Genomic DNA, 27,860 nt, shown 5'->3' with positions numbered 1-27,860 from the left:
GTCGGATGTCAGTCGGTGACGGGGAAGTACGAATATGGGAGGGTGCAAGAGTCCATGTAGAGGTTGCAGAGCTCTAGAAATTGAGGTAACATCTTGCTGATGGGGTGGACAGAGCCCTTTTCCTTTCCGGAGCTGGGTTTAAGATTTCACATTTCCAGCATCTTAGATACTACGCCTCAGAGCGGAGCTCCGTCGCGATGGGGACCGGAGCGGTGGCGGTGCTGAAAGCGGAGACTGCGGGGCCGAGGGTGGCGAACCGCACTCGCGGAGTGCGAAGCGCACGCAGAGGGAGTCTTTTGAGGGTCCGTCGGTCTTCCAGGCCAGGGCCGCTGTCGTCCAGCGGATCCGGGTGCAGCGAGTCATCATTGGAACCGGCGCCGGCGTGCGGATTCGCTCCCAGGATTGCCGGGAGGAAGGCCCCGCCCCTCCCTGCCCCTGGCTTGATCGGCCAATCAGCGGCGGCCCCTCCGCGGGGGCGGCCGACCTGCGCTCTGCTGACGCGCGAGGCCAGCCTGCGAGCGCCGCCCTTTGGCGACGGCCCCTCCCGCGCCTGCCGGGCCCGTTAACTGCGCGCCGCGCCTCTTGTGCGACGGCCCCTGGGCGGTGGCGGTGGCGGCGGCGGCGGCGGCGGCGGCGGCGAAGGCGCGTGCGGGTGCGGCCTTGGCGCGCCCCCTGGCGGCCCGGCGGCGCGCTGCGGGCGCGGCGCTGACCCGGAGGCGGCGGCGGCGGTGCCCGGATGGAGGCACGTCATTGTCCCCCGCCGGGCGGCTGGGCTGTGTGCGGCGGCGGCGGCGGCGGCGGCCGAGGGGGATGGAGCGAGCACCGAGCCGGGTCAGGTAAGCTCCCCGCCTTCTTCCCGCCCTCCGCAGGCCGGCGTGAGGCCTGCCGAGCGGCCCGCGGGTCAAGACTGCAGCTGGCCCGTCCACCACCCTTGCCGGCGCGGCCCGCCGGGAACCGGCGCGGCCCCTCTGCCCGCCGTCCCCTCCGCCTTCACGGTGCCGCCCCGGGACCCCGTCGCTCCCCGGGCAGCGGCGCTGCGGCCGCGGGGCCCGGCCGGGCCTGGCCGCTGAGCAGGGGGCGGCGGCCGCGGCGGGAGGGCGGGAGGGCGGGCGGGCGCCGGGAGCGCCGGGCTGCGCGGGGAGGCCGGACCCCTCTGGTTGCCATGGACACTGCGCTCCCACCCCCACCAGCCCCAGCCCGCCCCTCGGCCCCGGGGCTGGCCAGGGTGTCCGGCCAGCTTCGGGGAGGCTCGGCGTGGCCGGGGTGGGCGTGTGCCGGCCGCAGTCGCGGAGCCGGCGGCCTTGGCCCGCCCGCCGCCCCCCGCGTGGCCGCCGCCTCCCGCCCCTGGGAGCCCCCTCGGGGGTGGGTGGGGGGGACGGCTCGGGGCTCGCCTCCCCGCCCGCCGCCGCCGCCCCCCCCTTCCTCCGGCCGGGCAAACTTTCCCACCCCGGGCGTCCCCTCCCCCGCCTGGCCGTCCACCTGGCCGCCCCGCCGCGGGTGCGAGGTGCCCACGCCGCCGGCCGAGCGGCCAGCCGAGGGGAGGTGGCCGGCCCGAGCAGAGGAGGAGCCCGGGCGGCGCGTCTCCCCCAAAACGCGTGTGCTTCCTTTTAGCTTCTTTTATCTTCGGGGGGGGGCAAGAACAAAACATCAGACTTACCTGAGGAAGGAGAGTGAGGGGTTGGGGGTGGGGGTGGAGATAGGTTTCAGATGAGTGAAATAAAGATTTGACGGGACCCCAAGTTTCACGGGGTGGGGACTCCAACCCCGCTCTAGTTGAGCTGACTTTTGTTGAATAGCTCTCGTCTGTTTCACGGAGGCCTTCCCGGTGTTGATGGGAAAGCACGCTGGTGATTAAAAGTCCATGCCCTCCGAGTAGCAGCGAAAGCGGTGGAAAAACTAGTTAACGCCTCCGTGTTCAAAGTCACCACGGTGGTGTACGTCTGTAGCTTCTCCTACGCGTTGGGGGAATCTAAGAATTTTTCGGAGTTGTAGATAATTTTAAACATAATTCTGTTTTTTTTTTTTTTTCTATCCAAAGGGCAGAAGATCTATCGGCTGCCTTTTTTTTTTTTTTTAAACTTAGGGTCAGTTTCGCTTTCTTTTCTATGATCATTGAATCAGGGCTACAATATTTGGGTTGTAAAGGTTTAAAGGGCCCAAATAGTTTTATTTAACTAATTAAGAGCAGGGTTGTATTGTTGTTGTTGTTGTTTAAAGCATGTGTGTCTTAAAACGGAAACCTATAAGAACCTGGGTCATATTGTTGGTGAAGCAGAATGTAAGTTTAAATTTATAGTTGATGTGATTACTTGAGTATATGGGGAGTGCCGCGATTTTTAAATAGTGGTAACTCTTTTAAACGAGAAGAAGGGGCTGGGAATGTGGCTCAGTGGTGGAGTGCTTGCCTAGCATGCATGAAGCCCTGGGTTCGATTGCTCAGTACCACATAAGCAGAAAAGGCCAGAAGTGGCGCTGTGGCTCAAGTGGTAGAGCGTTAGCCTTGAGCACAGAGAGGCTCAGGGACCCAAGCCATGAGTTCAAGCCCCAGGACTGGTCAAAAGAAAAGAGAAAAGGAAAAAAAAAAAAGAATAATACATTCTAACATTTGGTTACCACAAGAGAGACCTAAGTAACTGAGGACTTCAATACTTCAGTAAAACATTGTTTATTCTGAGGAAACATTTGTGAAGTTGATCTGTCTCAGTTCCACATGCCTCCAACTTTGATTTATTATGTTTGTGTGCATTAAAAAAATACATGCTCTTGTAACTTTGTGTATCATTAGGTGTTAAAAGGAATGCTAAACTTTTCATTAAAGTATTGTTGCTTAAAAGGCTATTTGGAACAGTAATATTTAGAGACTTTTCTGAGAGTAAAGAATATATACCTGAATCTTAAATCCTACAAGATATTGTCTACTTATTTCAAAAAAAGTGTATTTCTGTAGCAGATGGAGTTTGTAGTTTTTGATACTTGATGGTTTTAGGGTAAGATTTTATTGACTGAGTGTATAAAAAAGACAGTTTTTGGTGGTTTCTTTTTTTAGGGTTTTTTTTTAAGTGTTTAATTTTCTTTCTTTTTGTTTTCATTTAAGAGTTTTTTTTCCTCTGCTTTTTATTCAGCAAGTAAAATGTTTTTTAGGTCTTTTTTTGTCATTTGTTAATTAATCATTGTAAGGGTTAGTTGTCTCAGGAAAGTGAAAGTTTTGCTGCTACTTTATTACTGTAAATTATAGCTAGATTAATCTCATTACTCAGTTTGGGCTTTCTTTTTCCTCTTGTTTTTTTCCTCTCATATCTACTTTTTTCATAATTGTTTTGTTGCTTAGTTGAAGAAAGTGTAAACTTACTTGGATAATAGTATCAAGCTTTCTTCTGAATGAGAGTCATATATTTTCAATTGATTAAAATTTCAGACCAGGGCTGGGAAAGTGGCTCAGTGGTAGAGTGCTTGCCTTGCATGCTTGAGGCCTTGGGTTCGATTCCCCAGCACCACATAAGCAAAAAGAAAAAAAAAAAAGCTGGAAGTGGTGCTGTGGCTCAAGTGGTAGAGCACTAGCCTTGAGCTGAAGAGCTGAGGGACAGCGCCCAGGCCCAGAGTTCAGGCCTCACGACCTGACCCATTAAAAAAAATTTTCAGACCATTTTTTCTTCATTAGATGTAACATCCTTTCTGTTTCTCAGAAAGTGTTCTAAAATTATAAGACTATACTTTCTGAGAAGGATGGAAATATTGCCTTAATTTTAAAATATTTTTTATTATAATCAAAATTGTCAGGTGGTGGCTTACACCTATGGTCCTAGCTACTCAGGAGGCAGAGATCTAAGTCATGGTTGGAAGCCAGCATAGGCAATAAAGTTGATGAGACTATTATCTCCAAATAACTACCAAAAAAAAGTCCAAAGTGGAGCTGTGGCTCAAGTGGTAGAGCATTAGCCTTGAGCAAAAAAGCTCAGAAACAGTGTGCCCAGGCCCTGAGTTTAAGTGTCAGGACAGGCGCAAACGTGTGCGTGTGCACACACACACACAGGCACACCTGCACACACAAAACAACCTCAAAACCAAAATGGAGCTTTTTTGTTTTGGGTCCGGTCGTGAGGCCTGAACTCTGGGCCTGGGCGCTGTCCCTCAGCTCTTCACTAGTGCTCTACCACTTGAGCCACAGTGCCACTTCCAGCCTTTTCTGCTTATGTGGTGCTGAGGAATCGAACCTAGGGCCTCATGCATGCAAGGCAAGCTACCTTCCCAGCCTCTTAAATTATTATTATTATTATTATATATATATTTTCTGGTCCGGTCGTGGGGCCTGAACTCTGGGCCTGGGTGCTGTCCCTCAGCTCTTCAGCTCAAGGCTAGCGCTCTACCACTTGAGCCACAGCGCCACTTCCGGGTTTTTTCTTTTTGCTTATGTGGTGCTGAGGAATCGAACCCAGGGCCTCATGCATGCAAGGCAAGCGCTCTACCACTGAGCCAGTTTTCCAGCCCCTTATTATTAATTTTTTTGGTTGGTCGTGGGGCTTGACCTTGGGGCTTGGGTGCTGTCCCTCAGTTCTTCAGCTTAAGGCAAGCACTCTACCACTTGAGCCACAGTGCCACTTCCGGTTTTCTAATGGTTTATTGGAGATAAGAGTCTCACAGACTTTCCTCGCTCAGGCTGGCTTTGAACCGTGATCCTCAGATCTCAGCCTCCTGAGAAGTTCGGATTACAGGAGTGAGCCACCTGTGCCAGGATCCAGTCCAGCATTTTGATGGTTAATTGGAAATGGAATCTTACAGACTTTTCTGCCCAGGCTGATGTAGAATCTGGATCCTCCAGGTGTCAGCCAGGATATCAGACTCTATACCATCACTATACCATTGTGTGTGTGTGTGTGTGTGTGTGTGTGTGTGTGTGTGTGTGTGTGTAGAGGAGGGTGTGTGTGTGTGTGTGTGTGTGTGTGTGTGTAGAGGAGGATGTCCTGGGGCTTGAGCTTTTTTGCACAAGGCTAGCTCTCTGATCACTGGAGCTATGGATCTACTTTGACTTTTTGGTGGATAATTGGAGTGTCATGGACTTTCCTTCCCTGACTGGCTTAGAATCAAAATCCTCAGATCTCTGCTTCCTGAGTAGTTTAAGATTATAGACGAGCCATGGATGTCTAGCTTCCTTTCAGAGTTTGGGTGCCCAGCCTCCCTTCAAAAGTATTAAATGAGATACTGTATAAATCACTTGAGCGTAGTTGGTGTTGAACAAGCACTAGTTCCTTCCTGTTTGTTGATTTGTTTGTTCAACACATGTATACAAAGCTTTTTGTGTTTAAAAAAATCTTGATAAATAAAATAGCTTAAGTGGAAATGTTGAAGTACTGCCACAGAAGTTAGTGCCGGGTGCTGGCAGGGTGCTGATGGAGCTTTTCATGGTGGGTTTCTAACCTAGACTTGGGAGAAGGAGGGTTAAGGAAAAAGTCTCGGAGAAAATGAATTCTAACAACTGGAAGGATGGAAACAGAGTGTGAAAAGAAGAACTTGTGCACAGTCCAGAGAGAGAAGAGGGACCTTCATATGGGGCTTGTTATATAGGGGGCATGCTGTGGAAGTCCTAGTGCCTAGTCAGTGTTAGGACCAGGTGCTGTGGTGGGCAGCTGGGCACAGCTGAAAGGTTTTCTTCAGGGTGGTGATAACTGCCTGGACAGTTTTGGGAACATTTCTAAAAGTACTGTATTGACTAGGTGGTATAACTAAAAGGAAGCCCAGCTGTGGGAACTGATTCTTGGTTCTAGTTGCCAACTAGTTTCTTTTGTAGACTCTGGATTTCCATCTGATCAGCAATGAATGAAATACCTTGCACATAAAAAATGCTCAGTTAATAGCCTGAAGAATAGGATTGAGAGAGAAAATTACAGTTTTCTTTTGTCATAAATATTTGTGTTCAAGTTTGATGTTAGTAAAACTATGAATTTCATTTTAAAAAAGACAAATGACATACTTGAACCTCTTCAGAAAAATGGATTTATTTCAATGATAGACATTCTATAATATATATATATATATATACATATATACATGTATATATATGTGTGTATGTCTATCTATCTATCTATATCTATATCTATATCTATATCTATATATATCTTGCCAGGCATCGATGGCTCATGCCTGTAATTCTAGCTGCTCAGGAGGCTGAGATCTAAGGATCACGGTTCAAAGTCAGCCTGGGTGGAAAGTCTGTGAGACTCTTATTTCCATTTAACCACCAAAAAGCCTGAAGTAGAGCTGTGGCTCAAGTGGTAGAGCACTAGCCTTGAGGGAAAAAAAAAAAGCTCAGAGACAGCACCTAGACCCCAAGTTCAAGCCCCAGTACCAGCACAAAAAAAAAAAAAAAAAAAAAAAAAACAACCCCAAACTCCAACAAAATAAAAATTGTTAGTAGTGGGGCTGGGAAGGTGGCTCAGTGGTAGAGCGCTTGCCTTGCATGCATGAGGTCCTGGGTTTGATTCCTCAGCACCACATAAGCAAAAAGAAAAAAGCTGGAAGTGGCGCTGTGGCTCAAGTGGTAGAGCGCTAGCCTTGAGCTGAAGAGCTAAGCGACAGCGCCCAGACCCAGAGTTCAGGCCCCACAACCGGACCCCCCCCCCAAAAAAAAAAATGCTAGTAGTTAATACCATATCATTTTAGACTTTTCTTTTTTTTTGGGTCCGGTCGTGGGGCCTGAACTCTGGGCCTGGGCGCTGTCCCTCCGCTCTTCAGCTCAAGGCTAACGCTCTACCACTTGAGCCACAGCGCCACTTCCAGCTTTTTTCTTTTTGCTTATGTGGTGCTGAGGAATAGAACCCAGGGCCTCAGGCATGCAAGGCAAGCGCTCTACCACTGAGCCATCTTCCCAGCCCCAATTTAGACTTTTTTTTTTATCAGTTGTGGGGCCTGAACTCTGGGCCTGGGTGCTGTCCTTCAGCTCTTCAGCTGAAGGCGAGTACTCTACCACTTGAGCCATGGCACCACTTCTGGCTTTTTCTGCATATGTGGTGCCAAGGAATTGAACCCAGGGCCTCATGCATGCAAGGCGAGCACTCTACCACTGAGCCAGCCACCTTTCCAGCCCCTATTTTAGACTTTTAAGCTCAAAATTAAGGCTACATTTCTCTCCCTCTTCTTTTCTCCCTTCCCCCCTCCCCTCTCTCTGTTGGTCATGGGGCTTGAACTCAGGCTAGCACTTTACCAGTTTAAGCCACAACTCCACTTCTGGTTTTCTGGTGGTTAGTTGGAGATGAAGTCTTAAGAGACTTTTCTGTAGGGCTGACTTTGAACTGTGATCCTTAGCTCTCAGACTCCTGAGTAGCTAGGAATACAGGCATGAGCCATCAGCAGCACCTAGCTCAGATTTTTTTCCCTCTAGTTCCTTAGAACTAGTAAGGAAAAATATGAGTATTTAATAAACATGTAGAATTGGAGATCAGGAGGCCTGACTATAAACTGTAATGTATTTTGTTGGTGGTGGTTGTGGGGCTTGAACTCTGGGCCTGGGCACTGTCGATCTCTTCAGCACTCTTCAGCTCAAGGCAAATGCTCTACCACTTTGAGCCACATTGCCATTTCCATTTTTTTTTGGTGTTTAATTGGAGATAAGAGTCTCACAGACTTTCCTGCCTGGGCTGGCTTTGAACCAAGAGCCTCTTAGCCTCCTGAGTAGCTAGGATTACAGGTGTGAGCCATTGGCACCTGGCAACTGAAATGTATTTTTAAGGGACATAGAATAGAAGTTGTAACCAAATACTTTACTGAAAACTTTTAAATTAAAAATGGTTGACATATTGGATTTATGATTCTAAATGTCTTGAAATAATTGCAAAGTGTTAAATAATACTGTTTTTATATTTGGGGGATTTGTTTGAAAATAACTTAAAAGAGCTAGAAAAAAGTTCAAAGATCCACTAGGCTAAGTAAATTACTTTTTTTTTACCTTGTGAAGCAAATGTATGCTTTTCCTTTCTTGCAGAGTTGAACAATGACCATAGTTGACAAAGCTGAATCTTCAGGCCCGCCAGCCTATCAGAACCAGCCTGGCAGTTCTGAGGCTGTCTCACCTGGAGACATGGATGCCGGCTCTGCCAGCTGGGGTGCTGTGTCTTCGTTAAATGATGTTCCAAACCACACACTTTCTTTAGGACCAGTACCTGGTGCTGTAGTTTATTCGAGTTCATCTGTACCTGACAAATCAAAACCATCACCACAGAAGGATCAAGGTACTACATGGGAAAGGAATGACTGCCAGACTTGGGTACCAGAATTTAATCCTACCTATTCAGGAGGCTGAGATTGAGGATGGCAATTCAAAACGATAAACCACCAAAAAGCCAGAAGTGGGCGTGTGGCTCAAGTGGTAGAGCACTAGCCTTGAGCAAAAAAGCTAAGGGACAGTGCCCAGGCCCTAAGTTCAAGTCCCAGGACCTGCACAGACACAGAAATTCAAATAAAAATTTTGAAAATCTCTACCAGCAACCACTCTTTAAATGTTTTTAGGAAGTTGGTCATTTCAAAGAGGGACTTATTTTGCAAGAGATATTGCTTCCTGGGAGGTGGGAACTACTTAATAGTCTCATTTTCTGCTAATGAATATTCATTCATTATTAGTATGTATCGCAACAAGGCATATTATTCTTAGATACTAGGGTGAGTAATTTCTGTTACCTACTCAGTTATATTTGAAGGAGAAACTTTATCTTAGAGATAAATAGACCTTGTTCAATTAACCAGTAGTTGTTACAGTTCCTTAAACAACTATCTATCTTAAAATTTTAAGATTTTTTTTTAGGTTGGTTGTGGGCCTTGAACTCTGGGCCTGGGTGCCATCCTTCAGCTCTTCAGCTCAAGGCTAGCTCTCTACCACTTGAGCTACAGTGCTACTTCCGGCTTTTTCTGCTTATAGGGTGCTGAGGAATGGAACCCAGGGCCTCATGCAAGGCAAGCACTCTACCACTGAGCCACCTCCCCAGCCCCTTAAGATGTTTTTTTATAGTGCTTATCTTTAGACAGATGGATTGTACCTAACTTTTTTTTTTGGGGGGGGGGCGGGGTCCGGTCGTGGGGCCTGAATTCTGGGCCTGGGTGCTGTCCCTCAGCTCTTCAGCTCAAGGCTAGCGCTGTACCACTTGAGCCACAGCACCACTTCCGTTTTTTTTTCTTTTTGCTTATGTGGTGCTGAGGAATCGAACCCAGGGTCTCAGGCCTGCAAGGCAAGCGCTCTACCATTGAGCCAACTTCCCAGCCCTGTACCTCACTTTTTTTAAGTGTAAAAATTAAAAAAAAATAAATTGGCTGTGCTGAGATTTGAACTCAGAGCCTCATGGTGGACACTTTACCACTTGAACTGTCCTAATCCCTCCTTTTTTTTCCCCCATCAAAATGTTCTGTCACTCCTGTAACTCTAGCCACTCAGGAGGTTGAGATGCAGTTCAAATCAGAACAAGCAAGAAAGTCCATTCTCATCTCCAACTAACCATGAAAAAGCCAGAAGAGGAACTTTGGTTCAAGTAGTAAAGGGCTGGCCTTGAGCTTAGGGATAGTGTCCAGGCCCTGAGTTCAAGCTTTAGGAACAGCTCAAAAAAAAAAAAAAGTCATCTAAAGTAATAAGACTCTGAAAGAGGGCAGATAATATAAATGCTGCATTTGCTAAAATAAGGTAAATGTGGTTGTATTTGTTAAAATTTATACAGGTAAACAAGACCTTGCTTACTTATAAGATGTTTGGATTTGATTACTTGAAGATATTTGAAATGTAAAGGGGGCTGTTGTTAGGCTTAGAACAGTTTGACCCCTAGGCTATTTTGAGTTCTTTTAGTTTGATTATGAGCTACAAGAATGAGTGCTTCAGTTTGTTAGAAAAAAGTTTGACTCACCTAATGCAGTTCACTTAGGAGAGTGTTACCCATAGAAGTTTAAGGTCCTTTTGACGTTCTCATCAGGGAGATTTTCCCACAGGACATTTTTCTCCTGTCATATTGCAGAACTCTTTACTCTCCCTGAGGACTCCCTGCATCCCTGTTTTGTATTTTTTTTTCCTCTACAGACTCATTTGACATTTATTAACTCATGGTCAAATGTATGTGAGCGCAGACACACACATAAGTGCATGTACACATACACACCCATTTAGTTTTTTTATTTTCCTTCGTACTGGGGTTTGAATTCAGCCTCTCACTTGGTAGACAGGTGTACTGCCATTTGAACCACACTGTACCTGGTCTTCCCCAATATTTTAAAGCAATTCCAGTATTTCATATCTTACCTACTTTTAATTTTTAGTATGAATCTAGAGAATTCTTTTCTAAAAATTAAAATATCTTTATATTAAAAATCCAGTGATGCCTAGCCGGGCGCTGGTGGCTCACGCCTGTAATCCTAGCTACTCAGGAGGCTGAGATCTGAGGATCGCGGTTCAAAGCCAGCCCGGGCAGGAGAGACCGTGAGACTCCTATCTCCAATAAACCACCAGAAAACCGGAAGTGGCGCTGTAGCTCAAGTGGTAGAGCGCTCGCCTTGAGCTGAAGAGCTGAGGGACAGCGCCCAGGCCCAGAGTTCAAGCCCCACGACCAACAAAAAAAAAAAAAAAAAAAAAAAAAATCCAGTGATGCCTGGGCTGTGAAGTCTGTAAGACTCTTAATATTCAATTATTCACAGAAAAAGCCATAAATGGAGCTGTGGCTTAAGTGGTAGAACATTAGCCTTGAATGGAAAAGCTCAGAGATAGCGCCCAGGCCCGGGTTTAAGCCTCATGACTGACCAAAAAAAAAAAAAAAAAAAAATGAAGTGGCGCTGTGGCTTAAGTGGTAGAATGCTAGCCTTGAGCTGAAGAGCTGAGGGACAGCACCCAGGCCTAGAGTTCAAGCTCTATAATGGACCACCCCCCCCAAAAAAAAAATCCAGTCAACATTCAAATTTCCCTGTTTGCTCTGCTTTTTTTTTTTTTTTAATAGTTGGTTGGTTGTTGAAAGCAGCATCTAATTAAGGTCTATACTTTGTATCGGCTGACTATCTCTCAGGATTACTTTAAATTGTAGCCTTCCCCTTTTTCATCAATTTATTGAGGAAACCAAAGTATTTATAGAGTTTCTCACATTTAAAATTTTATCTTTCAAGACATCCCTTTCGGGGCTGGGAAAGTGGCTCAGTGGTAGAGTGCTTGCCTTGCATGCATGAGGCCCGGGGTTTGATTCCTCAGCACCACATAAGCAGAAAAAGCTGGAAGTGGCGCTATGGCTCAAGTAGTAGAGCACTATCCTTCAGCTGAAGAGCTGAGGGACAGCGCCCAGGCCCAGAGTTAAGGCCCGACGACCAGCAAAAAAAAAAACAAACAAAAAACCAAGACATCCCTTTCTCCCTGTATTTGTGGCAAGTTGGTAATGAGATTTAGAATCTTGGTCAGATTCAGCTTTGATGAATAGCTTTGATATTTATTTCACTTCAGGTGCTTGCAAATCTTTTGTTTTTAAATCTTTGCTCTTTATTTTTTAGTCCTAGGTGATGGCATTGCTCCTCCACAGAAAGTTCTGTTCCCATCTGAGAAGATTTGTCTTAAGTGGCAACAAACTCATAGGGTTGGCGCTGGGCTCCAGAATTTGGGTAACACTTGTTTTGCCAATGCAGCATTGCAGTGTTTAACCTACACGCCACCCCTCGCCAATTACATGTTATCACACGAGCACTCCAAGACATGTAAGTGTTCCATGCTTGTTCCATGTTTGTAGTATCGTGTTTTTATTTGTTTTTCAAGATCACTAAGAAGTTTTTTTTGTTTTTTTTTAAAGAAACTGAGGAGTACTCTTAGGATTTATTTTCAAGTTGCATAAGAAACACTTTGCACCAACACCTAATGCCTATTCACCTAATGCCTATTTTATCATCATTTGGCACTTCAGAGCCCCCTCCCTGCTAGTGTGAAAGACATTAGTAAATGCTCCATAATGTCTAGTGTGAACAGCTTGGGACCAGTAGAGTTAAAAACTACTATCTCAGCCGGGCGCTGGTGGCTCACGCCTGTAATCCTAGCTACTCAGGAGGCTGAGATCTGAGGATCGCGGTTCAAAGCCAGCCCGGGCAGGAGAGACCGTGAGACTCCTATCTCCAATAAACCACCAGAAAACCGGAAGTGGCGCTGTAGCTCAAGTGGTAGAGCGCTCGCCTTGAGCTGAAGAGCTGAGGGATAGCACCCAGGCCCAGAGTTCAAGCCCCACAACCGACAAAAAAAAAAAAAAAAACAAAAAAAAACAAAAAAAAAACTACTATCTCTTCATTTATCTTGTGTTGGAAGTCTGGATTTATTTTCAGGCCGAGAGGATAGTCATCTCTTATCACTGCTCACATCCTCCTGAAATTCACATACTCTGTTTTAAACCCACTGAGTAGAAAGTCTTTTTTTTTTTGGGTGGGGTCTTGGGGCCTGAACTCTGGGCCTGGGCGCTATCCCTCAGCTCTTCAGCTCAAGGCTAGCACTCTACTGCTCGAGCCACAGCGCCACTTCCGACTTCTTTCTTTTTTGCTTATGTGGTGCTGAGGAATCGAACCCAGGGCCTCATGCATGCAAGGCAAGCACTCTACCACTGAGCCACCTTCCCAGCCCTAGAAAGTCTTTTCTTCTTCTTCTTTTTTTTTTTTTTTGGTTCTGGTCGTGGGGCCTGAACTCTGGGCCTGGGCGCTGTCCCTTAGCTCTTCAGCTCAAGGCTAATGCTCTACCACTTGAGCCACAGCTCCACTTCCAGCTTTTTTTCTTTTTCTGCTTATGTGGTGCTGAGGATTGGAACCCAGGGCCTTATGCATGCAAGGCAAGCGCTCTACCACTTGAGCCACCTTCCCAGCCCCGAGTAGAAAGTCTTTTACAACATACTAATATTTCTTTAGGTGGAAGCCAACTCCATGCTGAGTAGTTCAATTCAGATTCATACATCTGTATGTTTGGGTTTTTTTGTACTGGTCTTGGAGTTTGAACTCAGGGCCTGGATGCTGTCCCTGAGCATTTTTGCTCAAGGCACTATAGTGCTCTCCTACTTGAGCCACAGTTCTACTTTCAGCTTTTTGCTGGTTAATTGGAGACAAGAAGCTCAGACTTTCCTGCCCAGGGTGGCTTTGAACTGCATCTGGGTCTTTTTTTTTTTTTTTTGTCAGTTGTGGGGCTTGAACTCTGGGCCTGGGCGCTGTCCCTCAGCTCTTCAGCTTAAGACTAGCACTCTACCACTTGAGTCACAGTACCACTTCCGGTTTTCTAATGGTTTATTGCAGATAAGAGTCTTATGGACTTTCCTGCTTAGGCTGGCTTTGAACCACTATCCTCAGATCTCAGCCTCCTGAGTAGTTAGGATACAGGCTTGAGCTACCGGTACCTGGTTGACATCACCCTTTCAAAGCGCTTCCCTCACCCCTTCTTTTCTCTACCCTAGTCAACTACTGATAGGCTGCTTCTGTGAGTAGAGATAAGTTTGAATTGTCAAAAATGTGACCTGTGTGGAAGAGTGTGTGTGTGTGTGTGTGTGTGTGTGTGTAATTTTTTTTTTTGGTGCTCGTCCCGGGGCTTGGACTCAGCCTGGGTACTATCCATTAGCTTTTGTGAGCAAGGCTAGCACACTACCACTTGAGCCACAGCTCCACTTTTGGCTTTTTTGGGTGCTTAATTGGAGATGATGTGGCATGAGCCACAGGCATCGGGCTTATATACTATATTGCTTTACTCTGCATAATTATTTCAACATTCTGTTTGTCACATGTATCAGGGCTTCATTTTATTGCTGAGTAGTATTCTGTTGTCTGAATTATATACCACAGTTTGTTTTCCATTAACTATTGATAAACATTTGTATTATTTCCCTGTTGGGGTCACCATAAATTAAACTGCCATAAACATTTGCAAACATGTTTTGGTCAGCACCTATTTTCATTTCTCTAGGGTACATAATTAGATTTCCCAAGGTGATGGTAAGGAGTTCCACTTACACCCTGTAGTGAATGCAAGTTCTGTTTGTTCTATATATGTTCTAGTACATGGTGTGGACAGTCTTTTTAATTTTAGCCATTTTAATGGATATGTAGCAAAGTAGTATCTTATTTTGGTTTGAATTTATGTCGAATGTCTTTCTTTCTTTTTTTTTTTTTTTGTCAGTTGTAGGGCCTGAACTCTGGGCCTGGGCGCTGTCCCCCAGCTCTTCAGCTGTAGACCAGCACTCTACCACCTGAGCCTCAGCCCCACTTCTGGCTTTTTCTGCTTATGTGGTACTGAGGAATTGAACCCAGGGCCTCATGCATGCAAGGCAAGCACTCTACCACTGAGCTACCTTCCCAGACCTAGGACTGTACATTTAGGACTAGCTGGGCGGGCTAGGAATGTGGCTCAGTGGTAGAGCGCTTGCCTTGCATGCATGAGGCTCTGGGTTCGATTCCTCAGCACCACATAAGCAGAAAAAAAAAGCCGGAAGTGGTGCTGTGGCTCAAGTAATAGAGCACTAGCCTTGAACTAAAGAGCTGAGGGACAGCGCCCAGGCCCAGAGTTCAGGCCCCCCCCCCCCAAAAAAAAAAAGTACAGTCCTCCTGTTTTAGATTCTGATGTGGTAGGATTATAAGTGTGTGCCACTAGGTACACCTAGCTTTTTTTTTTTTTAATTTAATTTTATTTTATTTGTGAACATACTGTACAGAGGAGTTACAATTACATGTCAGGATAATGCGTACATTTCTTACCAAGCATTGCAGCCTCCTCCTTTGTTTACCCTTCACATCCCTTCTCAGCCTCCCCCCTCCCCCACACCTAGCTTTCTGACTTTTGAAGAATTTATTTTATTTTGAGAGTTGGTTATGTTTTCCTTTTGTCAATTGTATGTAATTGTTATATTAAGAAATCTTTGGGCTGGGAAGGTGGCTTAGTGGTAGAGTGCTTGCCTCGCATGCATGAGTCCTTGTGTTCGATTCATCAGCACTACATACACAGAAAAAACCGGAAGTGGACACTATGGCTCAAGTGGTATAGTGCTCGCCTTGGAGCTCAGGGACAGTGCCCAGGCCCAGAGTTCAAGCTCCATAACTGACCCAAAAAACAAAACAAAACAAAACAGAAAAACAGCCAGGCACCAGTGGCTCATGTCTGTAATCTTAGCTATTCAGGAGGCTGAGATCTGAGATCTCCGTTCAAAGCCAGCCCAGGCAGGAAAGTCCACTAGAAAACTAGAAGTGGCACTGTGGCTCAAGTGGTAGAGCACTTGCCTTGAGCTGAAGAGCACAGGGACAGGGCCCAAGCCCAGAGCTTAAGCCTCACGACCAACCAAAAAAAAAAAAAAGGAAAGAAATCTTTATTAGCTGGGCTCTGGTGGCTCATGCCTTAATCCTGGCTACTCAGGAGATTGAGATTTGAGGAATATGGTTTGAAGCCAGCCCAAGCAGGAAAGTCTGTGAGATTCTTTTTTTTTTTTTTTGACATTGTTAACTGTGAGATTCTTATCTCCAGTTAATCGAAGAAAAAGTCAGAATAGGCACTGTGGCTCAAGTGGTAGACTGCTACCCTTGAGCAAAAGGAGCTCAGGGACAGCCACCAAGCCCAGAGTTGAAGGCCCAAGTCTGGCAATAATAATTAATAATAATAATAATAATAATAATAATAATAATAATAATAATAAGAAGAAGAAGAAGAAGAAGAAGAAGAAATCTTAATCAGAAGTCACCCGAGATTTGTTTCCCCAATATTTTCTTGTAGAAGTTTTATAATTTTGGCTTTTTACATTTGGGCTTTTGGGTCAGTGATCTGTTTGTGATTTGAAGAATGAAAATATGTGTTTGGTAGTGCTGGAAATGTAACTTGCCTATAGGCAGGCTGTGTTCTTGTAAATGGACATCAGTTGTTCCAGTACTATTTGTGAAAGAAAAATCCTTTCTCCACTGAATTGTGAAAAAGCATTTGTGCATATGAATGTGGATCTATTTGATCTCTATCTGCAATACTGATCTTTTGTTTATCTTGCCACCATAACACAAGGTCTTGATTACCGTATACACTTAAGTTTTGAAGTTAGGTAAGTCCTCCAACTTTATTTTTCTTTCCTTTTTTTGTCAGTTGTTGGGGTTTGAACTCTGGGCCTGTGTGCTGTCCCTGAGTTCTTCAGCTCAAGGCGAGAGCTCTACTGTTTGAGGCACAGCACTTCTTCTGGTTTTCTGGTGATTAATTGGAGATAAGAGTCTCACAGGCTTGTCTGCCTGGGCTGGCTTTGAACCGCAATCCTCAGATGTCAGCCTACTGAGTAGCTAGGATTACAGATATGAGCCACCAGTTCTCAGCTTTTTTTAGCTTTAACTTTTTATTTGGGAGTATAGATTCCCATGAGTTGTAAGAAAAAATTCAGAAAGATTTCATTTACCCTTATTTTCTTTCTCCTCAGCATTAAAACAAGGATAATGAAGAGCATTCCAATTCTTCCAGGCCAATCACATTGCCCTCCCTCTCCCAGTCCATACTGTTCTTTCTTTCTTTTTTTGGTGGGGAGGGGAGGATCCGGTCATAGGGCCTAAACTCTGGGCCTGGGTGCTGTCCCTCAGCTCTTCAGCTCAAGGCTAGCACTCTACCACCTGAGCCACAGTGCCACTTCTGGCTTTTTTCTTTTTGCTTATGTGGTGCTGAGGAATCGAACCCAGGGCCTCAGGCCTGCAAGGCAAGCGCTCTACCACTGAGCCACCTTCCCAGCCCCCATACTGTTCTTTCTTGTGCCTACCTCCTCTAAGACCACCTAGCAACCACTGACCTATTCTGTGTTCCTGTAAATTTGTCATTTCAGGAATATTTTATCTATATTGAATTACACAGTAAAAGAGTCTTTTAAAATTAGCATTTTTACTCAGTTTAATTCCCTGGCAATTCGTCCATAGTTCTCTGGCTGTTCATCCCAGTTGTTGGGTGTATTAGCAGTTCTTTCATTGCTAAGTAGTATTTCTTGGTGTGGCTATAACAGTTTGTTTAACCACTTAATTCTATTAAAAAAAACTGTTGTTTCCAGTTTGGGGATAATATAAGCATTTTGTGGGAATATAAGTCTTCATTTCTCTGGGATGAATGTGTAGGACTGCAATTGTTGGGTTATATAGTAATTGTGAGTTTTGTTTTATATGAAATTGCCAGAACTATTTTCCATATTGACTGTACTGTTTTACATCTTTGTCAGCAACATCTGACAGTTTTAGTTCTCCATCTTTACCAGCATTTGGTGTTGTCAAGTATTTTTCATTTTATCTGTACTGATACATTTTATAATTAACTTATTTACTGGCTGTATATCTTTGAAGAGATGTCATTTTGTATCTTTTTGCTTATTTTGCTAGTATATCTTTATTTTTGTATTGCCAAGTTTTGAGAGTGCTTTTTATACCATTTATATATTCTTGAGAGGCCTGATATACCTATTTATGTTTCCCTTTGTCACTGGGATGACAGTGTGTGCCACCATGCCCGTGCTACAGCTTGGGATGACTAGCATGTGTAGAATCTAACTACCTATAGCTATTTGTTATGCCAAAGGTGGTTGTGGGATTTTGTTTTGTTTTGGTAATACTGAGATTGGAAGTCAGGGCCTCATTCTCTTCTTTGGCTTGTCTACTTCCTCTGCTAATGCTGTACCATTTGAACTGTGCCTCTGTGTTTTCTGGTTATTTTGGAGATAGAGTCTCATGGACTTTTCTGCCTTAATTGGTTTGGAATCGCAGTCTTTCATTTTCTGCCTCCTAGGTAGCTAGGATTGCAGGCATAAACTACTGGTGTCTGGCTTGCTAATATTTAAGAGTTTTTACATCTAAAGTAATGAGAGACAGTAGTCTGTAATTTTTTTTTTTTTTTTTTTTTTTTGCCGGTTGTGGGGCTTGAACTCTGGGTCTGGGCGCTGTCCCTTAGCTCTTCAGCTCAAGGCTAGCAATCTACCACTTAAGCCATAGTGAACTTCTGGTTTTCTGGTGGTTAATTGGAGATAAGAGTCTCATGGACTTTTTTTGGGGGTCCAGTCGTGGGGCCTGAACTCTGGGTCTGGGCGCTGTCCCTCAGCTCTTCAGCTCAAGGCTAGCGCTCTACCACTTGAGCCACAGTGCCACTCCCGGCTTTTTTCTTCTTGCTTATATGGTGCTGAGGAATCGAACCCAGGGCCTCAGGCTTGCAAGGCAAGCGCTCTACCACTGAGCCACCTTCCCAGCCCATTCTGGCTTTTTCTATGTATGTGGTACTAAGGAATCGAACTCAGGGCTTCATGCATGCTAGGCAAGCACTTTACCATTGAGCCATCTTCTCAGCCCTTAAAAATCTTTTGTTTCGGGGCTGGGAAGGTGGCTCAGTGGTAGAGTGCATGCCTTGCAAGCATGAGGCCCTGGGTTCGAGTCCTCAGCACCACATAAACAGAAAAAGCCAGAAGTGGCGCTGTGGCTCCAGTGGTAGAGCGCTAGCCTTGAGCTGAAGAGCTGAGGGACAGCACCCAGACCCAGAGTTCAGGCCCCATGACTGGCAAAAAAAAAAAAGAAAAAAAAAATCTTTTGTTTCATTTCATTCCTTGTGTGTGTGTGTGTGTGTGTGTGTGTGTGTGTGTGTGTGTGTGTCTGTATGTGTGTCTGTGTGTGTGTCTGTGTGTGTGTTGGTGCTGGGCTTGAACTCAGGGCCTGAGCTCTATCTCTTAGTTTTTCACTCAAGGCTAGCACTCTACCACTTCCACATACTTCCAGCCATATTAAGTTTTTGAGGTTTGTTTTACAGCTCAGGATTTGGTCTGTCTTGTATATGATTTGAGTCCTATTGTGTCTGCCCCATAATAAATATTTGACTGTGACTGAATTTTTTTTTTTTTTTTGGGTCCGGTCGTGGGGCCTGAACTCTGGGCTGGGTGCTGTCCCTCAGCTCTTCAGCTCAAGGCTAGCGCTCTACCACTTGAGCCACAGCGCCACTTCCGGCTTTTTTCTTTTTGCTTATGTGGTGCTGAGGAATCAAACCCAGGGCCTCAGGCATGCAAGGCAAGCGCTCTACCACTGAGCCACCTTCCCAGCCCTTGTGACTGAATTTTTAACTCTGGACCTTTTCTCCTGTCCTGTAGACTAGAGCCAGTGTATACTTATTGCTTAGGCTTGATATATAATCAAATGAAAATGAATAAAAGCAGATTTTGCTGTATTTATCATATACGTGAGTGTATGTGAATTCAAATTGAGCTGATTTGGAGGGTTATCATTTGTCTTTCAGGTCATGCAGAAGGCTTTTGTATGATGTGCACAATGCAAGCACATATTACCCAGGCGCTCAGTAATCCTGGTGATGTTATAAAACCCATGTTTGTCATCAACGAGATGCGCCGTAAGTACTGATAGAGTGGTTTATATCAGTATTTCTTATCTCAGTTTTTCTTTTTGTTTGTTTGTTTGTTTAGCTAGTTCTCACTGTACTTCCCAGGCTAACATCAAACTCCTGGGCTCAAGGGATCCTCCTGTCTCTACCTCTCCCAGATAGCTGGTATTGCAGGTGGGCAACAGTTCCCCTGGCTCTTATTTAGATCTTTGGTACTGATCATCTGTGTAATGAGGATGAAGCTCCTAAGCCAGGCCAAGTGGCAGAGGCAGGAGGTTCTTGAGTTTGAGGTCAGCCCATTGGTGCACAGTTAGTAAAACTCTATTTCAGAAACAAAATATAAGTGAAGAATAAGTGGTACGTGCTTACTTCATAGTATGGGTGAGGTCCTAGATTCAGTCCTCAGTATTGGGGGAAGAAAAATCAGTCCTAATGTATTGTAAAACAAAAAAATTTTTTAGGCTGGGAATGTGGCTTGGTGGTACAGTGCTTGCTTAGGATTCATGAAGCCCTGACTTTGATTCCTCAGTACAATATGAACAGAAAAAGCCGGATGTGGTGCTGTGGCTCAAGTGGTAGAGTGCTAGCCTTGAGCAAAAGAAGCTCAGGGACAGCATCCAGGCCCTGAGTTCAAGCCCCAGAACTGGCATAAAAAAAAAATCAGAACAACAAAAAACTACTCAAGCCAGGTGCCAGTGGCTCACGCCTTTAATCCTAGCTATTCAGGAGGCTGAGATCTGAGGATCGTGGTTCAAAGCCAACCCAGGCAAGAAAGTCTGTGAGATTCTTTATTTCCAATTAACCATGAGAAAACCAGAAGTGGCGCTGTGGCTCAAGTGGTAGAGCGCTCACCTTGAGCTGAAGAGCTGAGGGACAATGCCCAGGCCCAGAGTTTAAGCTCCACAACTGACAAACAAACAAACAAACAAAAAACTATTCAATTTGTTAATTATTGAATGTTTTTTACATTTTTTTCCAGATAGGAGGTTTTCTGGGCTAAGTAGTGCTATGATACTGTCCCACAGTTTCTTTCAACTAGTTTTAGTTTGATAAATGAATATTGCATTATACAAATGGCAGGAATTGTCAAAGAAAAATTTATGAGCTGGAGGTGTGGCACAAGTGGTACAGTGCTTGACTGGCATGTGTGAGTCCCTAAATTCAATCCCCAGCACCACACAAAAAAAGAAAATTGTCTACTAATAGTTAACAACTTTATGGGTAAGCTATATTTTTTTCAGCATAATTTTTTTTCATTTGAGAAATGACATGAGCTTGTTGTATGCACTTTCTATGGACTTTGGTGAATTTTTATACCTCTTGTTGGTGTGTTTGTGTCCTGGTATGGCTTTTCTGCTCAAGAATGGTGCTCTACTACTTGAGCCCTGCCTCCAGTACAGCTATTTTTCCTGGTTAATTGAGATAGAATCTCTCTTGGATTTTTCTTCAAGGGCTGACTTCGAACTACGGTCTTCAGATCTCAGCCTCCTGAACAGCTAGGATTACAGGTGTGAGCCACTGCCACCACTCTATATCACTTTTTAATTAACCAAGTTGTAGTGAAAATGCATACAAATTTTAAAAAACTTATTAACACCTTTTTTTTTTTTTTTTTTTCTGTGCTGGGGATTGAATCCAGGGCCTTTCATGCATACTAATACTCTGCTCCTGAGCTGTTCCCAGCTTGATTTCCAGCTTGTGGTTTTTTGAACTAGCTTTGCTATGTGGCCCAAGATGGCTTGAGACTCATGGTCCTTCTGCCTCTACTTCCATAGTACTGGGATCACAGGTGTGGTCCACCACATCCTGTTAACTCAAGTGTGTGTGTGTGTGTGTGCGCGCGCGTACACACATGCACGTGTGTACATGCATGCATGCACACATGCATGTGCACACCAGTACTTGGACTTCAGCTCGGGATTTTATGCTCAGGATTTGCTTTTTTCACTCAAGAATGGTGCTCTGTCACTTAAGCCACACCCCCATAGTTGGCTTTTTGCTGATTAATTGGAGTCTCTTGGATTTGGCTGGTCAGTTGGTTTTGAACTGTTTTCACTGATTTTGCTGGCATTAAATCAATATCCTAATTTCTTGGCTGTCCGAGTAATTAGTATTACAGGTGTGAGCCACAAAGGCCTAGCCTGTTAACTCTTAATTGGGTATCTAAGCTGAGTATTTAATTATTATAAGGGTTCATAATTATACCATAACAAACTATAAACCATTTGCCTAAAAAGCTGCTAACGATGAAATAACCTTTATTTTTTTTTACAGTTTATTAATCCCTTCATGAAAAATAAGTTAACCTTTACATTATTGACAGACCAGAATAGACTATGCCAAAATCTTTTTATTTTGATTTTTATTTATTTTTTATTGTGAAAATACTGTACAGAGAGGTTATAATTACATGGGCAAAATAATGAGTACATTTCTTATCAAGCATTGTAGCCTCCTCCTTTGTTTCCCCTTCCCATAACTTTAAGACATTATTAGACCCTTGCAAAATTTTAACCAGGGTATGTTTTGATTATTTATTGTGCTGGCCCTGGGGCTTGAATTCAGGGCCTGGGCACTATCCCTGAGCTTTTTTGCTCAAGGGTGTGCTCTACCACTTGAACTACAACTCTACTTTTGGCTTTTTGCCATGTAATTAGAGTTGAGTCTCATAGACTTACCTGTCTGCACTTAGCCATTTATATACACATGTGTGTATGTGTGTGTGTGTGTACATATGTATATATATGCCATAATAGTATTTTCAAATCTAGTCTTAAGAAACTGTTAGTTCCTATATATGTTAAGTGTACATTTCTCTACAAACACACATACATGATTGAATCTTTTTTTTTTTTTTTTTCGGTGCCGGTCTTGAGGCTTGAATTCAGGGCCTGGGCACTGTCCCTGAGCTTTTGTGCTCAAGGCTAGTGCTGCCACTTTGAGCCACGGCACCATTTCTGGCTTTTTCATGGTTAACTGGAGGTAAGAGTCTCACAAACTTTCTTGCTAGGGCTGGCTTCAAACCTGGATTTTCAGATCTCAGCCTTCTGTGTAGCTAGGATTACAGGCATGAGCCACTGATGTCCAGCGTATTGCCGTTTTTATAGGTCAGAATCAGTGGAATATTGGTAATTCCATGTTACAAGCTAGTTTTTTTGTGACTATGTGTGCATTCGCATAGAAATCTGTGTATCCATATATATTGTATTTTTATTCAATAATTTGGTCTTATAGCTGTTTAGTTAATTATATGTCAACTTGAAATGGTACTGTGTAATTGAGAATATAACTTGTCAGTTATTGGGGTGGTATTGAGGCAGGCTGGGTATTTATTTTGCATGGTTAGAGACCCAGCATATATTTGGAATGTGCACACTCACATTTGGATACACTTTGAAGGCAGCACAATTTTAATTTTGGATTGAGTGTAATTTTATTAGGTTGATAAAGATGCAAGAGCTGCTTTGTGCTACTCTTTGGAGCCCTTATGGGTTCTTCTTGAAGTCACATGGTCCTGGCTGCTGTCAATGAAGCTTTGTGTGTGTTGTTTCCTTATTAAATGTTCAGGGGTTTTCTCTTTTCTTTTTCTTTTGTGTGTGTGTGTGTGTGTGTGTGTGTGCACGCGCGTGCACGCACGCACATGCGCGCACATGTGAGTGCTGGTCCTGGGGCTTGAACTCAGGCCCTTCGGCATTGTCCCTGAGTTTTTTTGCTCAAAGTTAGTGCTTTGCTACTTCAGCTTTTGTAGTGCTTAATTGGAGATTATGAAGTAGTATCAAGGACTTTCCTGGCTTTAAAACACAATCTGCAGATCTCAGCTAGGATTATAGGCTTCAGCCACTGATGCGAGCTTTTTCAGGGATTTTCTAACCAACTCTGGTGTGTGTGTGTGTGTGTGTGTGTGTGTGTGTGTGTGTGTGTGTGTGTGTGTGTGTGTGTGTGTGTGTGTGTGTGTGTGTGTGTGTGTGTGTGTGTGTGTGTGTGTGTGTGTGTGTGTGTGTGTGTGTGTGTGTGTGTCTCAGTTGTGGGGCTGAACTCTGGGCATGGGCGCTGTCCCTCAGCTCTTCAGCTCAAGGCTAGAGCTCTACCACTTGAGCCACAGTGCTGTTTCTGGCTTTTTCTGTGATTTAATTGGAGTCTCATAGACTTTCCTGACTACCTGGGCTGGCTTCAAACCTTGGTCCTCAGATCTCAGCCTCCTGAGTAGCTAGGATTACAGGCATGAGCCACTAGTGAGTTGGGTTTTGTGTGTGTGTGTATGTATATATATATACATATATATATATATATATACACATACATACGAATGCATATATGTGAATGTATATGCATGTATGTATATATACGTGTGTATACGTATGTATATATGTGTATATATGTATATGTATATACACACACACACACACACACACCAGGGAATAGTCTGGGTATATAATGTGTAATGATAAATCCTTGTTTTTACCTAAATTTTATAGGTATAGCTAGGCACTTCCGTTTTGGAAACCAAGAAGATGCCCATGAGTTCCTTCAGTATACTGTTGATGCTATGCAAAAGGCATGCTTGAATGGCAGCAATAAGTAAGTACAATAGGTAGACATTTCTTCATTTTGCATCGGGGCTGTTTTGCTTTTTGGGGGGGCCGGTGCTGGAGTTTGAACTCAGGAACTTGCACTTGCTAGGTCAAGCTCTACACTTGTGCCACACCCTCACCCAGTTTCACCTTTTATGTTGAATGTATACTAATCTGTTTGTTTACCTTTTGGCTTTGCCCCATATCTTCCCCAGCTGATTTTCATTATTTTAAAATGAGTAAAGTTTAAAGAGATGTACTTATTGTAGCAGTTTGAATTTGTTCAGTTACAGTGTTAGGAAATAAATATTGGTTTTGTTGTTTAATCTCTGGTATCTGCATACCTTGGCAGATTTAAAACTAGCTGCTTCTCTTTTCTAGTTGTGACTGATATTTTCTTTTTTTTTTGGTCGGTCGTGGGGCTTGAACTCTGGGCCTGGGTGCTATCCCTCAGCTCTTCAGCTCAAGGCGAGCGCTCTACCACTTGAGCTACAGCACCACTTCCGGTTTTCTGATGGTTTATTGGAGATAGGAGTCTCACAGTCTTTCCTGCCTGGGCTGGCTTTGAACCGTGATCCTCAGATCTCAGCCTCCTGAGTAGCTAGGATTACAGGCGTGAGCCACCAGCGCCCGGCTGTGACTGATATTTTCTATGTTGATTTCTGGCCTCATAAATGTTTGTCCCCTCATATTCTGCCCTATGTTACCAGTTCCTAAAATAGCTTCTTCCTAAAACCTAAATACAAACTCAAGAGAAACACTATGGAGATAATTGGATAATTAGCCCTAAAACACTTGAGGTAGCCTTCTTTACCTGGTATGTTTCTCCTTGCACTCTAGTTCACCTGGTCCAGGTCTTTGTGGTCTGTCTGTGACGTGAGGCTTAAAATAGGGGAAAGCATTCTGCCTGGCTCCTGCACAGGGTCACAGTCCTGCTGAGGCATCTGCCTCTTGCTTCTTTGCTTCAAGGCCAAATCCCTGCCTTCATAATATAACTCCTTCCATCCTCTTCACAAACGCTCACCGGGTTCTGTCAGGCAGCACTGGCCTCTGGTTTTCATATACCCAATTTTGTGGTTCTCTGAATTCTTGTTATTTAATGTGAATATACATGCTTTTATAATTGCAACTGTAAATTTTACATCACTGTTTGATTGTTTTTCAGATTAGACAGACATACCCAGGCCACTACACTTGTTTGTCAGATATTTGGAGGATATTTAAGATCTAGAGGTAAGCTTTTGTTTCATAAACTGGTACATGTATGTGACTTTAAAAATTGATCAAGATGCACTGTCCTCATAAGCTGACATGTTGAGTTGAAACCCCTTTATACAACTACTTGAAGATAATAAAAACAAAAATACATAAAAATGCAAATAGTAGGAAGGTGCTAATAATGAAAAGTAGATTTCTGGGTCATCTTGGATTCCTGTCCCCCTCCCCAAAGGCAGCTCCTATAACTGGTATATCCATCTAGTTGTTTCTTAAGCATGAGCAACCTGGGGTCATACTTTGTGTAGTACTTCTACTTTTCTCTCAGTGTCTGCAGCAGTAAAAGGTCTGAAAGCATTTGTCACAGTAATGCTGACCCTGAGTTTTTGTGCTCAAAGCTAGCACTCTGCCACTTGAGCTGCAGCTCCATTTCCAGCTCTTTTTGTGTTTAATTGGAAATAAGGATCTCACAGACTTTCCTGTCTGGGCTGGTTTCAAATTGCAATCCTCAGATCTCAATTTTTTGAATAGGATTATAGGCATGAGTCACCCCAGTGCCTGTCCATGGTGTGTATTTTAATTTTAATACTATTCTTGAATAACTACAGTTATTCAAGAGCTTATTCCAGTTTGTATTCCAGCTAGTGGATGTGGGTCCAGTTTACACTTTCATTCACATTGTGAATGAGATTTATCTAATTTTTTTTTCTCAACCTAATAAAAGAAAAATGGTGCTCATTTTTTATTTTGAAATAGTGTTTATATTGTCATTTATGTAGTGGTACTGGTATAATTACACTTTACTTATTGTTTGCATTTCACTTTTTATTTCAGTCAAATGTTTAAACTGCAAAGGTGTTTCAGATACTTTTGATCCATATCTTGATATAACATTGGAAATCAAGGTAAATAACTTGATAATAAAATAAGGTAGTAATTTATGGGGACTAAGTTTAAGATCTTGTTATTACTTTTAGACTTTTCATTAATAAGTCTTTTTTGTTTTTTGGTGTTATTGGGATTTGACCCTGGCCTTGTCCTTAATCAGTTAATTTTAATAAAACCAGATTTTTATTCTTTTTTTTTTGATCAGTTGTGGAAATTGAACTCAGGGCCTGGGTGCTGTCCCTGAGATTTTTGCTCAAAGACAGCTCTACTTCTAGTTTTCAGGTGGTTAATTGGTGATAAGAGTCTCACCAACTTTCCTGCCTGGGTTGGTTTTGAACCATGATCCTCAGATTTCAACCATCTGAGTAGCTAGGATTCAGATAGATAGCTTGCTTTTTATAAAATAGTATTGTGCACTTGCTGTTTACAGTGACCTTGCCTTATTCTTCTGGCATCCACTGAGTGAGTGTATCATAGTTTATACACTTGGCTCCTTTCTGGTCCCATTTAGATGCTATTCTCAGTGAAACTGCAGCGAGCAGGCCCTTTGTTTTCTTTTTTTTTTTTGGGTCCGGTCGTGGGGTTTGAACTCTGGGCCTGGGTGCTGTCCCTTAGCTCTTCAGCTCTACCACTTGAGCCACAGCGCCACTTCTGGCTTTTTTTTTCTTTTTGCTTATGTGGTGCTGAGGAATCGAACCCAGGGCCTCATGCATGCAAGGCAAATGCTCTACCACTGAGCCACCTTCCCAGCCCACCCTTTGTTTTCTTTAAGTGTACTGGGGATAACCTGGCATGTATGGGTAGAAAAATAGATACGATCATAAGGGTTCTGCACAAGAATTCTCGTTTGCTTTCCTCCCTGAGCCCACATGGCAGTGCACGTTGATATGTTTATATCTTTTCTTTCCAGGCTGCTCAGAGTGTGAATAAGGCATTGGAGCAGTTTGTGAAGCCAGAACAGCTAGATGGAGAAAACTCCTACAAGTGCAGCAAGTATGATGGAGGGTGACCTGTTGGGCCTTGCTTCCTGCTCCCCCCATGGTGTGAAAGAGTTGGGTGTTCCCAAACTACCCACCAGCTTTCCTGTAGCTGCTCGAGCCATCTGGGGAGGCCACAGCATGCAGTGTCAGTGTTGGCACTCTCTAAGATGCTCAATTCTGTGCCCTTGTTAAGCCAGTACTTCACCACAGGACCAGCTGTGGAGGGAGAGGGCAAAATAATGTGCTGGACATTAGTGCAGTTGCATAGGTGATGCAGGGAGCCAGGAGAGCTTCTTTGCTGCTTTCCCTGGTAGAAGAGGATTGAAATAATGACACTTCCTCCCAGGGGAGATCAGGGTATTTCCCTCTCATGGGTATCCAAGGTGTGGTGAGTGTCTGCTGGAAACATTTTACATTACATTATTATTATTTTTTTTTTTTTTGAGGGAAAGCTGGGCGCTGTCCCCTAGCTCTTCAGCTCAAGGCTAGCGCTCTACCACTTGAGCTACAGTGCCACTTCTGGCTTATTTCTTTTTGCTTATGTGGTGCTGAGGACTCGAACCCAGGGTCTCAGGCATGCAAGGCAAGCACTCTACCACTGAGCCACCTTCCCAGCCCCTACATTACATTATTCATATATTTTACATGTCTTTACATATTTTAAGTAGATTGTTACTTTATAGTCTGGTTGGGATATGGGGCTTTAGCCCAGGCCTTATTCATGCGAGGCGAGCACTTCACCATTGAGACATATCCCTGGCCTAAATTAATTTATTTTGAGATTATTGGTGGCCTGTGTGTTTGGAGTTTCAGATTTGCCCTACCTGTTTTTTGGTGGTGTTCCCCCCCCGCCCCCCAGGGCTGAGGACCAAACCCAGGGCCTTGCGCTCCCCGGTCGGG

The 27,860-nt window shown here is 44.1% G+C and overlaps 1 protein-coding gene across 4 annotated transcripts in view; it reads left to right on the top strand.

Annotated features, from left to right (window-relative positions):
* Nucleotides 1-733: 733 nt before the first annotated feature.
* Nucleotides 734-27,860, top strand: part of Usp42 (ubiquitin specific peptidase 42) — a 46,788-nt gene continuing 19,661 nt past the window's right edge. For 2 of the 4 annotated variants that reach the window (XM_070033509.1, XM_070033507.1), the window contains exons 1-8: nt 734-836; nt 7,973-8,219; nt 11,488-11,688; nt 19,205-19,315; nt 23,782-23,884; nt 25,043-25,110; nt 25,927-25,997; nt 26,891-26,973. In XM_070033509.1, the coding sequence (XP_069889610.1) occupies nt 7,982-8,219; nt 11,488-11,688; nt 19,205-19,315; nt 23,782-23,884; nt 25,043-25,110; nt 25,927-25,997; nt 26,891-26,973 (875 nt within the window). In that variant the 5' untranslated portion in view covers nt 734-836; nt 7,973-7,981. Of the gene's footprint in view, nt 837-932; nt 996-7,972; nt 8,220-11,487; nt 11,689-19,204; nt 19,316-22,141; nt 22,289-23,781; nt 23,885-25,042; nt 25,111-25,926; nt 25,998-26,890; nt 26,974-27,860 lie in introns of those variants that run through there. The other 2 variants (XM_070033508.1, XM_070033510.1) reach the window with 2 other exon arrangements.

The sequence above is a fragment of the Dipodomys merriami genome, unplaced genomic scaffold (assembly GCF_024711535.1).
Source record: "Dipodomys merriami isolate MVZ:Mamm:240054 unplaced genomic scaffold, mDipMer1.0.p SCAF_22, whole genome shotgun sequence".
Classification (NCBI taxonomy): domain Eukaryota; kingdom Metazoa; phylum Chordata; class Mammalia; order Rodentia; family Heteromyidae; genus Dipodomys; species Dipodomys merriami.
This window is presented reverse-complemented; position numbering and strand designations above follow the sequence as displayed.